Source organism: Nanorana parkeri, unplaced genomic scaffold (genome assembly GCF_000935625.1).
Source record: "Nanorana parkeri isolate BGI_ZX_2015 unplaced genomic scaffold, ASM93562v1 scaffold608, whole genome shotgun sequence".
Lineage (NCBI taxonomy): Eukaryota > Metazoa > Chordata > Amphibia > Anura > Dicroglossidae > Nanorana > Nanorana parkeri.
Genome location: NW_017306876.1, coordinates 381,001 through 398,927, shown reverse-complemented (window position 1 = coordinate 398,927; position 17,927 = coordinate 381,001). Strand labels below are relative to the sequence as shown.

Genomic DNA, 17,927 nt, shown 5'->3' with positions numbered 1-17,927 from the left:
CCACCCCCCCCCCTCTCCCCATTATATAATAATGCTTCTATATTTGCATAAGAGGCAGAGCATATCACTGCACAGAACAATGTGGACCCTCTCAGTCCTGCCCTGTGTTCTCCCTTCTCATTTGATTGACAGCTACATTTCGTAAAATAAGTCACAAGTGGCTGATAAAAGAGTAGGCGTGAGGGAGGATTAGGGTAGAGATAGAACTCCCCTATTACAATCCTGGTTCCTGGCAAAAAAGTTCCTACAGGGAATTATGTAAGGGAATGATTACATCACTTTCTACAAATGGTAGAGCCTCTTCATCACCTCTTCGTAATTCTAATTAACAGACTAGGTAAGGTTTGATACGATTAATATAAAATATGAATAGTGAAAAAGATAACACAGATTTGCAAGTATGCATGCTTGCAAAATCGTAACTTGCTTATGTTTTGCTGTAAACAAAAAGGTTAACATGACATCCAGTTAACTAGCGTTTGGATAATGATAAGTCAGCTCTGGCAGTCTTTGCTTTTTTTAGGAAAGTTCTAATTATTATGGAGATGGATAGAACAAAAACAACAATAGATGCTCCAAAATGGTCCCTTAAATTTAACCATAGAGCTTTGTAAATCCCTTTTGGACACATGAATACTGCACTCACTACTTATACTCACGTGCTGAAACAGTGGGATGCTGTCACAATCCAGTTCCTGTTGATAATAGTTCCTCCACAAATATGGGCGTATGCTTTTCCATTAAGAACTTGTAAACTGATTTGCCAGGGCCATTCTCCGAGAGTGGACGTTGTGCCCCCAATAATTCTACTACTAGACTTCTGATTCCCACAATCTGGAAGAAAAAAGAAACAATTAACAAAAATATAGATCAACCATGGGACCAACGTTTTTAGAATGATGCTGGCCACTTTATACACTTGACAAAATTGTTGTTTTGGAGTTTTCCACCTGTTTTAAACTACTTAAATGTTCTAGCAACAGGTTTATCTGTTTGCCAGTTCTGACCTTCCAAACAGCCAAAAATTTAGCTGAAGTGTTTAATTGATTTCTACAGCAATTTTGATTGGTTGATCAATTGAAAGTGGGAAATGATTAAAACTTTTGGAAAGGGGAGTATTTTTTCCAATCAGGGAGGCTGCTATCTGTTTACTATAGGAAATAATTCATGTTTTTAAAAAATGTTTTAAATTGTCTGTCTCTTTGGTTATGTTTGTATGAAATGTATTTTAGTAAAAGCGATATGTTTTTGACTTTATTGCGGAGTTTTTCCTTTCTGTTTTTTTTTTTTTTGATATACCTAATGCAATTGCTGTCTCATTGACCAGCACACTCTTGGTTGTAAACATATTTGAGATTGCTTTGGAGACTGTGTAGACATGCTGCTCAGCTAAAAGCTAATGGCAAGCAGCAAAATTGGCAACAAAATTGTATGACTAAATTTAGAGATAAAGCGAGCAGACATTAGCAGCACAGTGGTCAACATTTTTGCAGTTGCCACCTAGTGCTGATTACTGCCATCATCATATCCATAGTGGAATAAGCTGCCTACTTCAGTTGCTCTTAATGCTGCTCTAATGTTGTCATCATTATTTAGTAATCACAGACAGTACATGTTCTGTCAGCACTCAATGCCTACCATCACTGCTCTACTCACTTATAACTCTTTGTGTGAAAAATACACACAGTTACATGGTTGTCCTCACTCTTGTCACACCCATAGCCATGCACCAAGGTCTAGAAGGACCAGTGTGAAGCACTTAATGTTACAGTTACTGGGACTTAAAGAAACATAATTGCAGAAATGTCAAGGTTCATTTTCAGTTTGTTGTCTGAGTGGTAGAACAAACCTGCAACCAAGAATCTAAAATCCAAAAATTCTCTTCTAAAGAAAAGAGGTCTTAATAGACTTTTATAAATCTGCAGTGAAATATAATATTTGCAGAGGTCAAGTTGCATATTTAACTGTCTTAGTTAGACCATCAAATACACATACTGGTCCCAGGCAGTTAAAATAAATATATGAGTTCTATATTTTAAACGTGCCATGAGGGAAATATTAGAACGCATAAGTACTAGTATTGAAGGCACTAGACTCACACACATTAGTTGAATGTCAAACAACCATGGCATAGTGGCTTGTGGTGTGTGCATTTCTTATGCTGGGCACACACCTTACAACCATCGCAAGACTTTTGTCTTGCGATGGTTGTAAGGTAATTTAAAAAACGTACAATCTGCCCATCTTGGACAGGCAGATCGTATTTCCGATGACCGCAATGTCGAGCGGGCAGTGTGCGCTTGCACACACCGGCCCGTCCGGCTTTTATCTTACGAACATGCTACACACCCGCCGAACATCGTATGATTCTCGGTGGGTTTTCGAACATGTTCGTAAGAGAAAAGTCGTGCGACCTTACAGTAGTAGAGACTTAATCCTCCTGTCCCATCGCACTCCTGACTGGGCAAAAGCCCATGAAGGAGATGTGTGTTATCTCAGTCAATAAACAGCATTGACTTTAATATCATGGAGTGCGAGTGACTACTTTAATCTACTTACAGTAGTAGAGGTCACACGGCTTCCACACACCTTACGATAATCGTACGATCACGGGATTTCCCGCGATTATCGTACGATTATCGTAAGTGTGTGTGGGCACCTTTAGGCTGTGTATTAGACTTCCCTCCTCAGCATCACATACTCCTCTTTCCTTTGCTTCCCTGCTGCTCTGTTAATGAATCAGGTGCAAAGAAAATACCGGGGAGTTCAGCACATGTGAGAGCATGTGATTATTTCACTCCTCTTTCATGTGACAGTGCGGTTGCTTGGTGATCAACTATTAGCAACTAGAATGACTAGGAGCATACACAGAGCTACTTTCCTTGCTCTCAATGGCTGATTGGAGGAACAGGGCTGCAGAGGAAAGATTGTTCCATGTTGATAAGGAAAGGGGAATTAAATGCAGTCAGTTTTTTAAAAACTTTGGATGGAATGGAGAGGGATTAGAGCACCTATCATATTTGTCTTGTATTGCTGGCTGGGTCCCCATTGGGGAGATTCACCCTCTCCATTTGTCCTGGTGACTGTTATCACTAAGAATAAAAGTTTAAAAAATCCCAAATGTTGGGTTGTCATCAGAACAGGAATAGATGGGAAATATTCCAATAAGGACACTAGGTCTGGTGACTCTGCTGACCACCAGGGATCTACCTCCCTTTGGTTGGATTTCTTCTCCCATGCTGATGTGGAATTTTGGACAGAAAGTGAAGGGAAATCTCCTCAATGGGACACATGGCAAAAAAGGTAACAGAGGTTATAACCCTCCCTTACTCTATCTAAAAATGTAAAAAAACAACGTTTTGGCTTAAGTTCCACTTTAAAGCAAACCAATGCACATGTTTACTTTAAAGATCAACTACGTGGAGACATGAATAAAAAAAAAGGCATACAACTACACTGAGACGTCGCAATTATGTCTGCGTGAGTGACAGCTGGCTCTGCCTATCTAGAGGCAGAGCCAGCTGTACCCGCTCCCTCCCCCGTCCGTTCCGCCAGTCAGCGCTGGAGGATCTGAGTGGGGAGGGGGGAATCCAGCCACTCCCCTGTCACGGCAGAGAGCCGTGACAGGATGGAGAAGTGAGCGAACGCCGTTATGTGTTCGCTCACTTCCCGATCTACTGAGCCGACCTGTGACAGTCTCATTGTTACAGGTCGGCCAGAACTATGAGGTGAGTGAAAAGCACACACCTCATAGTTCTCCTTTAACTCCTAGTTCATCCAAAGGATGGCAAAACACATAATAAAGTGAGGTCCAATTTACTTTTACAGGCAAAAAAACATTCTATATAGAGGTCAAGTCAATGGAACTCGCCCCATCTCTTCCCATTGGAAGATCAATGCTAAGCTGTATATAGGAGAAAGTGAAAGGGCAGATGTAGCCACCAGGAAGCCATTTATCTGCAGTACAGAGTTCTGGGGTGCTGGGGTGCTGGTGTGCTATACAGTCAGTCTGAGACTGCATGAAAACACCTGGAGGTACCTACTAACTGGCAAAGGGAAAGCAAATGCTGCACTTGGCTAAGCATGTGGGATATTCCTAAGCTAATGCTGGCCATAGAAAGCTTGAGTTTCTGGTTAATTGTTCAAAATTCAAGCCATGGGGGTCCTGCAAGCACCACCCAGCTCAACAAAAGTCGCTAAAAAAACTCAACTGGGTGGAGTTACTGTTCGGGTATCCAGGCAGCCTCGGGTGCTGTGGCTGCCGAATACAATAGCCGGCAGTGGAGATTCCCCCATCTATGCTGTATAGTGTGGATGGGGGAATTGATAGGTTTTTGAGCCTTCTATGGCTAGCTTAGGTGTCAGGAACACTCCTGCAAACACTTCCAGCGTTGGCTTATCTTGGGAGAATTAAGAATGATTGACAAGGATTCCCTGTACCTCTCCTTTCTCGGACAAATTCAGGAAGTTCTTTTAGAGCTACATGTCCCTGAACACCCTACTTGCCTTCTGCTCTTCCCTGTGGAACCACAAGTCTGAGCACGCTGTATTTGCATTTTGGATTTCTCTACAAAACTACAGTAGGTAGTTTTCAAATTGCAAATTGCATTGCCTCCTCTGCCCAGAACAGAAACTCATTTGCTAGTAAACTGTACAATAAAATAAATCACACAGACATCATGTAACTATAATTGACTTCATCACACACTGCTTACCTGAACATCTTAGAGACAAATACTGGCCACTGGGACAAGTTCCACTACAGTAAAGCAGAAAAAAATAAATGTTGGTACAAAGCAAGAAAAATATATACAATATACATGTATTCAGGGTGGTTGTGAACATTTGTTCAACATGCCTGTCAGACCGACCCCTTTTTATGTTTCAACAAGACTAGCTGAACAATATTCGGGTCTTAAAGGGGAGCAGTTGCCATTTGACTGTTTTTTTAATCAAACTATTTCTAAATAGTGTAGTCATGGCGTATTTATTTATGAAAACTTCCTATAGTCCTAAAGTTCTATAGTTTCTAAAGTTCTATGTATAGTTTGGAGTTATGTATGTACATAGATTAGCCACATTTCCTTATCACATAAACTATGGGGGGCATATTTATAAACAATTCACAATGCCATTTGCTCTTTGAATCTCTGAGAATGTTTGTTTTTTGTGAATAGAGGCAAATAACGAACGCCATTTGTATTATTTTCTTTTCAGGTCCAATGTAATGTAATACCACATTATAGATGGACCTGAGCCATATGGGAGTAAATACTTATGTGATCAAGGCAAATACGGGAGCTTAAAAAATATTTGTTTTATTAATTCCAAGAAAAATGATAAAAAACGCTTTTACTTTATACTATTTTTTGCTAACACAAATCTTTGCTCTAACGATCCATGTGAATCATGAATGTTTACTGTAGGCCAACCTTAAAGCATAGCTGTTACTTCACTAAAAATGGTGGGCCACCTTTCGATCCTTTGATCATTACCTTGTGCACAATGTTTTGACCCTCCCTTAATTCTGCTACATGCAAAAACTACAATTGTGCTACATACGTTACATAGAGAACCTCAGAGTGAGAGCAATAACTTTATCACAATCACACACACACACCGTTAACTCTAAACTGATGAGCAGTAAAGTGTCACCGATGGGCAATTGTGTAGCAGTTATTGTAGTACTGTAGTTATTTGCCATTTCACAAGGGTTGGAATGTTTGGTATATATGTACCCGACACAACCCCATCTTTTTTACGTTGTGAAAAAAATCCTATCATGTTCTTTTTCTATGCACTAAAATTCATTTTAGTGTATTTTTTCCTAAAAATATAAATTTGAACATTTGTGCAAATATTGTGCGACTTAAAAAACTGCAACTAGCTTTTTTTTTTTTAGTCTACAGGGCCTCCCTTTTAGAAAATATACAACTGTTTGGGGGGTTTACGCAGTTTTCTAGCCAAAAATTCAGATTTTATCATGTGTGTGCATGTACAGCATGTACAGCTCTGTGCTCTGTGCACGGCCGTATCGGGCAGCTCCCGGGAAGGACAGGTGCTACGTGTGATTAGTACGCAGCCCCTGACCTTCTCTATGAGACTACGCGGCCATACGCCCCCCTATGCTCACCTCAAGTGCAAGTTCGTACTGGTGCGTGTGTCCTGGCTCGGTCGCAGACAGGATCCACCCATACGCTAACACGCACAGACGCGCACTTGAGGTGAGTCTAGGGGGGCATATGGCCGCGTAGTCCCATAGAGAAAGACAGGGGCTGCGTACTAATCACACGCTGCCCTATATGGTCGTGCACGGAGCTGTACATGCCAGCCGATTCCCGTGTGAATGAGCCCTAAAAGGAAAAGGTACAGTAAGGCAGGTACTTCATGATTACTCTCTTCTCTGTGGTCTTGTTTTATTATAATAAATAATTTGTATTTCTTATAATATAAGAGGTCTATGTTTTTTTCACTACCCAATGCAGTATGCCTGCAAGCCTGAGGAATTCTGTTTTTAGACATTAATTATCCATTTGTGTAAAGGATGTACTATTATGTTTTGTTCTGGTGTATATATTGTCAAATCACATTGTAACGTGAAAATAAAACAAGAAAAATCAGAGATAAATAATAAATATTTATTGGTGTTTATTTATAAATAAGGCCTTGGTGTGGTAATGGAAACACTGCAGCTTAATCACTAGGAAGCAGAGCCTCAATTTCTAGTCTTGCAGATAAAGTCAACTTTTGCTCACCACAGATTTCTATTGCATTCTGGAATAGATTGCTTGGCCCCATGCTTAGGTGCAGAGTTAGAAGAGTGAAGTGATTCTCATAGAAAAGTATGTTGACCTGCTAGGAGCTTCATCAATTCAATAATGAAAAAAAGTGCTTTAATTGTATTTAAAGCTGAACTGTGGCCTCAGTGTGTATGACTACTTATGCAGTCAAATTTGAAAAACCCCACTATATAGTGGGGGAATTTGTTAAAGCAATTGTGACAGTTTTAGCCTCTTAGATCTTTTTTTAATGTGCACATCTGTTTAGCCGCTCATTTTAACATCTGTGCCCATTTTGAGCAGAGCTTGCGCTATTTCTCAAATGTTTCCAAGTTTGCAACTGTTTCCATCTGCACTTGTTCTGCGACTGTCTGACACTGGAGCATCACCTAACAAAACAATCGCAACTTAAGAAGTCCCCATGACCACTTCTTCAAGAAGGGACAATTAAGTTGAAAGTTACCTGGAGTTGCGAGTCTTCTTTCCTGGAGTCTATTCAACCTCATTTATGTAAAACATTACACTGGGAACATACATCTGAAGCAAATATAAATTCCCCCCATCATGTTTGTTATGTGATCCTCCCGATCTACTGAGCCGACCTGTGACAGTCTCATTGTCACAGGTCGGCTAGAACTATGAGGCGAGTGGAAATCACTCATCTCATAGTTCTCCTTTAAGTTAACCGCCTCCCGGCTGGCCCTTATATAAAAACGACCAGCCGGGTGCTTCCTGGATGTAACAGGCCATCAAAAGACGTCCTGTTTAAAAACAGGCAGTGATGCCTGTTTATATGCAAGTGATCCGCCGGCTATAGAGCTGGTGGATCGCTTGTATAAGGTGCCGATCGGTGTGGCCCCCCCTCCCACTCTTTCTTCTTTCTTCTTTTTTCCCCCCTCCCACTGGTCCCGAGCTCCGCTGTGCCCGGTGCGAGCCCGGGACCAGCATGGTGGCTCTGTGACGGGATCAGAGGGAGATCGGTACACAATCTCCCTCCGATCCCCTCTCCGGAGGTCAGAATGCGGACGTGATGTATAATACATCACTTCCGCATTCTTGTGTCACTTTCCAGCTTCAGAAACTGATTTCACCAGCACACCACCAGTATTGCAGTCCAAAGAGTTTGTTAATTGGAATGTCATGTCACCAAAACTAGCGCTTTCCGGCCACGCAGGGTCGAGGCTGAAGTCATTGCTCAGCCTGATGAAGGGGACCCTGTGTAGCCCCCAAAGCGCTAGTTTTGGTGACATGACATTCCAATAAATGAACTCTTTGGACTGCAATACTGGTGGTGTGCTGGTGACATTTATTCATCTTCATAAAGAGGACCTGTCACATTTCTTTGCTATCACATTGAGGATTTCTTAGCCCCCTATGTAATAACAATAACGTTACGTGTAAAAAAAAAAGTTGCAAAAAAAAATTCAAGGCACACATGAAAAAGAATAATATTAAAAAAGTCCCTACCCATACATACATGCGTACAAACATGCGTTGGGTGCGCATACATGCAAAAATGACGATTGCGCCCATTATGCTGCACATGTTACATATCGCCGTGAACGTCGCAGTGAGAGCAATAATTGTAGGGCAATTAACCACTGATAATACCAAACTGATGAGTGGTTAAAGCTTTGAAAGCATCGCCTATGATCAATTTAGGGTATGGTAGTTTTTTGCGATTTCGCGGGTGCGCGCAATGTAAGGCTTGACATGTTTGGAGTCTATTTACCCGACGTGATCTCGTCTTTTATATTTTACCAAAAAATTGGGTAATAATAATTGTTTCCTAACATAATGTTAAAAAAAAATGTTTCTCAAAATGTTCAGTAATTTTTCCTTATTGTAGTAAAAAATAAAAACCCGTAGTGGCGATTAAATACCACAAAAAGAAAGCTCCATCTGTCCCCAAAAAATGGTATAAAGATAAATTCAGTACAGCGTTGCATGACGGAAGAAATGTCAAATTACTGTAGCGCTAAATATTGAAAAACAGCCTTGCCAGGAAGGGGGTGCAAACACCTGGTCATCAAATGGTTAATGACCGAGTGACAGCGGCTGCATCTGTAAGCAGCAATCTGCATGTAATAATATTTGATATGATTACATGCAGCTTGGAATAGATCACCGCCGTGCATCCAGGGGCAGGAATCTGTTCCAAATTACATGCAATCGTATCACGATTACATGTGGAGAGGCGCTTACAGATGCAGCCGTAGTTGCTCAGCTATTAACTTGAACGGGTGACAGAGATTGCTTCTAAATTGAATATTTGGGGTTCTTGCCGCAGGATCCCATAGGTTTCTGCCACAGGAATCCCACACTATGCACACTATAGTGTTAATAAAGCCTTAAAATGAAAGTTCAGTTGGGCTTTAAAACATTGGTATTCATGCATTATATAAATAAAGAAATGAAGCTGCTTTAACTCTCACAACATCTGGAGTGGCGCTGGTTCCTTTTCTATTTGCTATTTGCTGAGTGCTGAAATCTATATTGCTGCAGAAACACCTGATTTATGAAGAGGTGATCTATGGTTGTGTGGACCTATTAAAGAATATACTGTCCAAAACCTCATCTGAAATCACCTTCTGGCTCAAAAGCAATCATTAAATTGAATCAAATTAACTTGTTATGCTGGTTAGCGCAGGGTATGGCCACTGTGAATTACAAATCAGGGAAATCATAATTAGAATTTTATTACACTACGAAAAAAGTATTCTTCATATATATGTGTAGGAGACAAAATACAGAATACAACTACAGTGATAGCAGAAACAAATGATAGAAACCTCATACCTGTCTAAATTTCCTTGGATGGTGTCAGATGTCCTGGCGTTAAAAAGGCCAATGTTTGCTGAATTGTCACTCATGGTCACCAACTCAGTCTTTGGAGTTCTGAGGATGGAGATAGAATAAAAAATGATGTATGCAGAAGCAATGTCTGCAGGGCATTAAAGGGTATATATGTTAATGATACATTCACTGTTTCTTTTTTAGTTATTTTAAAAGAAAGACTAGTTGTTATGACCCCATGCCAATGTAATATCATTTTTAGTGCTTACTTCCAGTTTACTTCCACCAGGGCTATGTCAGACAAAGAATTTTACAAACAGTGCTTTACTTAAAGCTAAACTCCACAATATTTTCCATTAAATATACTCCACAATAGCCACAAAGGATTTGAATTCACTTTGATCATGACATCAAATGACTTTACAACCCACGATACTGCCTTATAAAAGTAGTGGTGACATCAGCACTGTCCTGCACATAACTTGTGCAGAGAGCAGAGCTGTGGGATGGACTCAGCAGGTCCCCACACTACAGGCTGCCCGCAGAAAAATACTGGAGGGGTGGATACAAGACCAGTCAAGGAGAGAGAGCAACAGTGACCGGTCTTTATTATAGGAAGATCCTGCACAGAAGCAAAGTATCACACTAAATTACTGCACAGCTCTAGATGAAATGCACAAAGTACACAAGATACATATGCTTCTTGTATTTTGACAATATTTCCTGGAGTTCAGCTTTAAGGGTAGGGGTTTTAACGCTGTAGTCATTGCCTGTAGTCTATTCCAGTAAGAAGGGTCTGACTGACAGGAAGTGATTGTAATGGGGACAGAGATCGCACCCAAAACACATTTTTAATTGTGTGGGGACATGCTTGAGATACTTCTCCTAATATTTGGTTTCATTTTATTTAAGAATGAATGTTTATTTGGAACACAAGACATTAACACAGAAGACTTACTGTTGGAATCCAAACCGTTGGCAGACATGTGAGGGAAATTCATTGTTGGTTCCTGTAGAACATACTGGCAGCCACACGTTTTCCTGTGTACGTGACATGACTTGTAGCAGTGAATTGTCCCACCGAAAACGCACTGTTGGGGATATAAAAGATATATTACTATGTCAGGCTAGTAGAAACCGATATTTTATAAACTTCTACACATTTACACTTTATTACGGGTGAACCTTTACTTTGTAGTACTGCATTAAGCTGGGAAATCTCCATAACCGTTCATTCTATGATATATGAATAAACCCGTCTCACTCCTTATCATCCCTGACAAACATAATAGTAGACATATTACCACATCCAGCCTCATCTCCACCCATGGCACACTCAGATATCCCATTGCACAGGGTCTTGTTGGGAAAACATTTTTCTCTTATCATGTAGTTGTCAGAAGAGGATCCTCCAAATGCATTTAATTTATCTGGCAGGAAAAGAGAAAATCTACATTAGCACATGTTTGTATCAGAACAGGTTGTAATGAAATAAAGAATAATCTGCAAACATCACAAAAAAAAATGTAACTATATAAATATATCCTCCAGCCATGAACTGCAAAGCAGTGTTCTCAGCTGGCACCCATTTGCCACATAGGGCTCTTCAATACTGTAGGAGTGGACATGAAGACCAAGGTAAAGAGTTCTGCATTGTGCATCTTACCAGGAAATACTGCAGGCAGACTTGGCAAAGCTCATGTTATCTGTAGGTTTAGAGACATTTATTTATTGCTGGTGAATATTCCCCCAGCATACCTGTGTTTACCATGCCCAGCTTCATCAATTGAAGGCCAGTGTCCAGGAACACTCTTCTCCCTTTTCACACTTTATTTCATGCACCTTCTGGCAGTTGAATGGGCAATGGTGTGTGCAGACAGGCCACTCTGCATAGGAAAATGTTCACCTGCAAACTTTATTGGCAGAAGAATGCACTATTGCTTTGCATCTTATTGCTCCCATCTATGTATTTTCTATTGCCGCTGTTATAGCCCATGATATTGGGTCAACAGGGATGTATGGAGTTTCAACACTAGTAAGTGTCCAAGCTTTGTCCAATGAGAATGATATATGCAGGCACCTCAAATTTCCTGCACCTTTGGTGAAGTTACACTTATATTGTAGGCTGCCCTGCCTACTCCTGCAGCACACACACACACACCGGTCTGAAGCTGGCTATGCTGGCCTATAAACTCAAGCTGTGGGTAGCCCTGTTTGCACCAATTGGTTTGACAAAAGTCGATTGATTATTCCATTGACCTTTGTCAAAGGAGCAGGGTGGAAATATGTTGGCCAGCAGGAGAGATTCCCACATTCATGCTGTTTAGCATGGATGTGGGAACCGAGCATGTTTTCTCAGGACTGAATGAGAAAAAATGGCAGTGTATGGCCAGCTTTATATTGCCCTCGAAATCACAGAGCATTTTGTCTCCATAGGACTGCATGAGCCCAGCTCAGAAGATTTTGATAAATGGGTCTGCAACTTTTTGGATGGTACCTTGGATAAGGGAGCATACAATCAAAGAGGGGCCACTGAGAGTGGGGGGACTACATTATAATTGTAACTGCACTTTTGGTTGTGTTTCTACTTTGAGTCAGAACAATAAACTATGATAGCTGATTAGTTGACATGGTATTTCGTTTCACTATAAACATCAACAACCTAAAGATGCACATTATAAAGTCTTTGAGATTCAGGTTCCATTTTTAGCAATGTGTAAACATTTGTGCTGCTTATCAGATGAACAGCTTGTTGTACTCCAGGCAAACAAATGAACAGAGGACTTACATGCTGTTATTAGACCAAGTCCAATAACGACAACAATCAGCACAAGGAAGACAAAGATGGTAGAAGCACGACTTGAAAATAACGAAAACGGGAACTTATATCCAGCTGAAATGAAGAAGGTAGCATTGGTAAATGACATGAAAAAGCCCAGATGCTGAATGTCTACAACATGTTAGTGAAAGAGAAGGAACGAGGATAGGGGTTTACACTTTTCCACTATTACTAATGGCTATGTGATACTAGATGGCCACCTTTAGCTTCAAGACCCCCCCGCCCTGTCCTGTCCTGCTACTTCCTATTGTGCCTAAAATGAGCAGGAACAATAATTAAATACATTAAAATAAGTAGAAACAATGATTTTAATACATGAAAATTAGTAGGAACACTTATTTAGATAAAACATATGGTGATGCAAGACCAAGGTTTATATGAAGCATCAGTAAAGTTGCTTTTACATGATTTGTTCATTGTTAGTGGTAAATCAATGATAATCATTTTTTTTTTAGGGTAAGCTTGTTTGGGATGTGAACTATGGGCAAAAGGCACTATATCAAGCAATTTTTAACTATATCATCATTGTTAGTTTGTTTCTGCATTGGTTTAAGCATGCTCCACATTTCAACAGGTAGCAGAAATAGACTAGAATATGCTATGTTATTTGAACAGCTATCCTGATACTCACGTCGTCTCTCCATAATGTAGGAAGGCGGAGGAGGACTCGGCTGAATGGTATATGGCTGATAGACGGTCCCATGGTTGCCTGAGTGAAGATAAGCTGGATATGGTCCATTGGAGTAGGGCTGAAAGAAATATGTTAGACCATTTGCAAATTAATATATATATATATTTTTTTTTAATTCTTTATTTGTAGGCAAAAAGGGTGGGGTACATTGCAAAGAAGTACACTCAAAGGCCACATGGCCCCGCAGAATATTAGAACAACAGACAGTGAGACTCATAATCTAAGCATGGTAACACATTGTAATATCAGGTCCAGTACCAACGTTTGTCCCCGCCCTTAAGGCATTTTTTTAGGTGAATTAATGTAAAACCAACACTAAAGTCGAGGTGAGTGGTCAGGCTTAGCCCCACAATATGGGCGGCTGCAAATTAATTTTAATAGTGTTTTATAACCGGACATTTAATTGCACGTTGATGCTAAAGTGTATGTGTAGCAGAAACATTTTTCTTAAATGTTGGATATAATAGGGAAGGATTAAAACCCCTGCCTGTTTGTTTGCCATTCTGAAAATTTCCATTGACTTCATATCTTGGGAAATGGAAAGGAAATCTCTACAGTGTTGATTGGCCCTCTTACACAGTTTTCTCAACAACAAGTAACCCCCACTGGAAGATTTCAAACTTGCTATGGAGGACACCAGAGAAAGGTGAAACAAGCACCACTGGCTTACACTCTAAAGCAAGCCAGTGAGGGAGTGACACATGAAAGTGATAGTTTTAACTGCATATGTTAAGTAACCTGTCGCTGGTGAGTTCCAAGTATTCACCTCTAGTTCTTGTAAAAACTGTAACATTTTAGCAAGGTGTGGAGAGACGGAGGGGGCGGAGCCCAAAAGTCAGGAGATGTTGGCTCGGTGAAGAGATGGAGTGTTTGAAACACTCAGTGGGTTCTGGCTGGCGACGCGTTTCAAAGGTAATACCTTCTTTTTCAAGCCGATGTGTTAGAGCTGGTGGACTACCAGCTCACACCTCAGCACTGGCATCGGAAGCTGACAGCTTGAAGACACAGACACGCCGGACCGTTAGGAGGCCCCAGCGTGCATCCACCTCCGCCTCCTCTTCGGATCCACACTCATCCCCCTTCCAGCAGGCATGTCACAACACAAGGGGACATGGTAACACCTCGGCAGCTGCACTACCCACCCTCCAGCACCGTGTCTCTCCCCAGCGCCGGACACTGCAGACGTCCAGCAGGACAGCCACGCCAGCACTCACTCAGAGGATCATCCTACAGCCTTCTACCCAGGCTCTACAGGAGCCTACCTTCGTCGTTGAGAGCCAGCCTTCACTTTCTTTGCGGTGAGTTACAGAATCTCTCCCTTTTTTTGCTCACCAACCTCATCTCACCTCGCTATTTTTGTGTTTACATCTGCTCCACCTGGTAACACCACTACACCACCCATCCTAAGAGGGACCGTCTCCCGCCACTGCTCCACTCCATCTCACGGCCTTCGTAAAATCGAATGATCAACCTACCATAGGTGAGTACATCACCTATCCCTCTCACCCGGCTTCACCACATTTATTGCGCCAGTTAGTGGCGCTTCCGTTCTCCAATTTTTGTTTCCTTTTAGTACACCTGTTGGACACCACGGTCCGAACACCACGTAAGCTGCACACCCGCAGAACAATAAAGACGTTTCTACAAAATTAAACCCCTAACCCACCCCCCTCCTTCAAACTCTCCACATAAAAAAATGTCCTCACGCTCTAGTCACAAACGGGGTACCCACCAAGTACCACCACTCACCCCACCTCTGACAAGCGCCACACATGGGGTAAAACTCTTTGAACATTTCGTGCAACCATGAACAGGCTGATCGTTTGAATGTTTTAATATAGGTCCATTTCAACAAATAGAGTCAAATCCTAACCTAAAATAACTACTTCATATACACTAGAGTACAGAGGTTTGGAAATGCTTTGAAAGGGAAAATGTCTCTATGGTTGTGAGAATGGTTACAGTACAATTGATGGACAACACAAAACATGCCTAACTGAATCCAAAATCCTCCAGGCTTAGAACAAACTATTCAGCATGTAGGCATGTTTAATCTTGTTGAATAAACCTCATTATCTGCTAGTTCCTCTAGGGAGAGCTCTTTGAACTCTCCAGTTAGTAAAGCAGACCTAGTTTGTTGTCTAGTTAGCACAACCTTACAGACTATGGAGCTAACGGAGGTACAGCAAAGATGATAGCACACTTCCCTATACACCTCCAACAGGACAAACAATCTATCACCTCTAAACTGCAGGATTTTTTGGGGGAAATAGATTGGAGAAATGTGTCCCTGATCCCTGCCAGGAAGCATGGGGACTGTGCTGGGAACAAACTTTGGCACTGGAGTCATGCTCCTCTCTAACAGACTAGCATGCTGAACAATAACATTGTAACTCATACCCTTACATTACTATTCATGGCAACTTTAGGAGACACCTAGGTACATGGTACCTGAGAACCACACTACTGTCTAGGGTTTTGCACTGCAGATTCCTTCCCAGAACACCATCACGAGGGCTTCTGCACAGACAACAGCACTGCAAGTCAGCAGAGCTTCCAGCTTTACTCCATGAATTGCTTCCTTGGGGTATTGGCAGTGTTCTTCTCAGTGCATCCTTAGGGCACTTGGGTATCTAGAGGTGGAGATCCGCTATTGCCTAGGACAGTGCCATCTGCAGCTTGGACCTGTCATCCACTGGTGTTCTATAGAGACACTGAGATTGCTTGACAAATAACAATGTCACTTGTAGGCAACATTAGATACCTGTACCTAAATATGTTTTAGGAAGGACAAATTAATTTCAACTATACCATGCTCTTCCATATACAAAATTAGTGGTGTGAACTGTATACTGTATATTCCCCCTTTTTAAGATCATTTGATATTAGCACCATCTAGTGGAAATTGTAGCCACAGCATGTATATATAGTGCAGCATTGTTAATACCGGCCATGGAATACGGTAATAATACTGAGATAATGTTAGAACCAGCCTTTATTTCTTACACATAGTCTATCACCCCATGGCCTGTGTAGCTGGGAAGATGAAGCATGCTTTTTGATGCCCTCAACTTGCATTTGAGATATGTTTGAGATGTTTCTGAAATCCTTCACAGGTGCATCTGGCCTCAATCTAACCTGCATTTGACCTTTTTTTAAACTGCATCAACCTAGTTCAATCTGCTTTAAGATTCTTATTGAATTGTATGGAGAGAAAAGCAATTCTGCGGTATGCAAAATCCTATGTACACAGACCCTAAGGCCCTGAATAACTAATTCTCTGATTTTAGTCATAGTTAACCTCTAGAACCTTTTCATTTCACCTGGAGTTTTTACATTTTATCAGAGGATCCAAATAAGAAAATTGTTACCATACTGGGACCCAAGAACAGAATTTTTAGAAAATGTTAGAAATGCCGTACAAGTCAGTAATATTATTGGCCATTATAGTAAAAATAACAAACACAGAAACAGTAATTAATGCAGCTCTGTACTCATAATACGGAGCCTTTATAGCACTCTGACAAAGGAAACACTGCACATGAGAACCACTGCAGAACATTGCCTAAACTTGTGATTTGATGCTAGCTAGCTATCCACAGCTACTGTCTTACAAGCTTATTCTGCCTCTAATGGCGTACCCTTCCATGGTTAATACACCATTTAATTAGGCTTTTTGCCTTGCCATTGAAGAATTTCTTGGCTTTGTTTTCATGTTGTGAGTATATTGTTTAAATATGCTTTTTAAGCTTAATAAATGTAAGGTTTTTTTATGACTAAGATCTCCTTACATAGAACCCATTGTAGGTTCCTTCTCTCACCATAAAGACAGTAAAGATGGAAATTATTAGTATATAGTTCTGTATATGTGTCTGTCTTGTCTTTCATAGTTGGTGTGGTATCACACACCATTGATCTGCTGAATTTGCACTTGGACACAAAGTTAAGTGATGACACATCCCAAACACGACCACGACCCATAGTTTAGGAAGCACTGCACTACATCATTCCATTCTAGAGCTACCGGTATATCACTTATTTCCAAACTATTTTTGCAACTGAAAACCCAAAATAGCTAACATCTAACATCATTATCCTGGCCACAAACTTTACAATCTGATAGCATGATTACAATTCAGCCTTCTTTAGATTTACCAAAGACATCACACACACACACACACTTATCTTATGATTCAAGCTATTAATATATTTAACTTCATATGAGTGTTATGCTTCCCACACACATTATAATATGATTGCGCAATTTACTAAGTTTCAATTGAATGTTACAAAAATGAACATATCTTATGATGGCCATACACTCCTTGTTGTTTGAAGTCACCGACTTAACAAATTTTGGCTTTTCAATTTACATTTGTCAAAGGATTCAGGTGGAAAATTATCAACCAAACACTGACCGTACCCAGCCAGGCTAAAAACTGACTGAACTGGACCATGCGGATGCACACTCTGCATTGCTTCTCCCAGCCTTTTTAGCCTAAACAAAGTCCTGTCATACTTCTGATTCTCCAGTACCTCAAGGATCATCCAATCTCTGTATTGGTTCCAGCAGGTGTTTATATAGCTTACACATCCCTGACACAATTTAAGGTATCAAGTGGGAGAATTCCTTCTCAGCCTTCCGCTCCATTTTAATGTATTGCTCAGAGAGCTCTCCTATCCATACCCATCTCTTTTAGAGATTGATTTTCTATATGAGAATATATCTTATGTTGTGAACCTCACTCACCCTGAATTCAAAGGTTAAGGGTGCCTTGCCAAAGCCTCCAGCTGTTAACTGGTTGTCATGAACATACCATGT

General features: G+C 40.8%; 1 protein-coding gene across 1 annotated transcript in view; it reads right to left on the bottom strand.

The window, feature by feature from the left end:
• The window catches only part of TMPRSS13 (transmembrane protease, serine 13), a 26,329-nt gene extending 13,167 nt beyond the window's left edge, over nt 1–13,162 (bottom strand). Inside the window, exons 1-7 of the mRNA XM_018562866.1 lie at nt 13,046–13,162; nt 12,364–12,468; nt 10,880–11,005; nt 10,534–10,666; nt 9,579–9,677; nt 4,716–4,759; nt 660–834 (exon numbers count right to left, since the gene is read on the bottom strand). Of these exons, the coding sequence (XP_018418368.1) occupies nt 660–834; nt 4,716–4,759; nt 9,579–9,677; nt 10,534–10,666; nt 10,880–11,005; nt 12,364–12,468; nt 13,046–13,058 (695 nt within the window). The 5' untranslated portion in view covers nt 13,059–13,162. The remainder of the gene's footprint in view (nt 1–659; nt 835–4,715; nt 4,760–9,578; nt 9,678–10,533; nt 10,667–10,879; nt 11,006–12,363; nt 12,469–13,045) is intronic.
• Nucleotides 13,163–17,927: the final 4,765 nt, after the last annotated feature.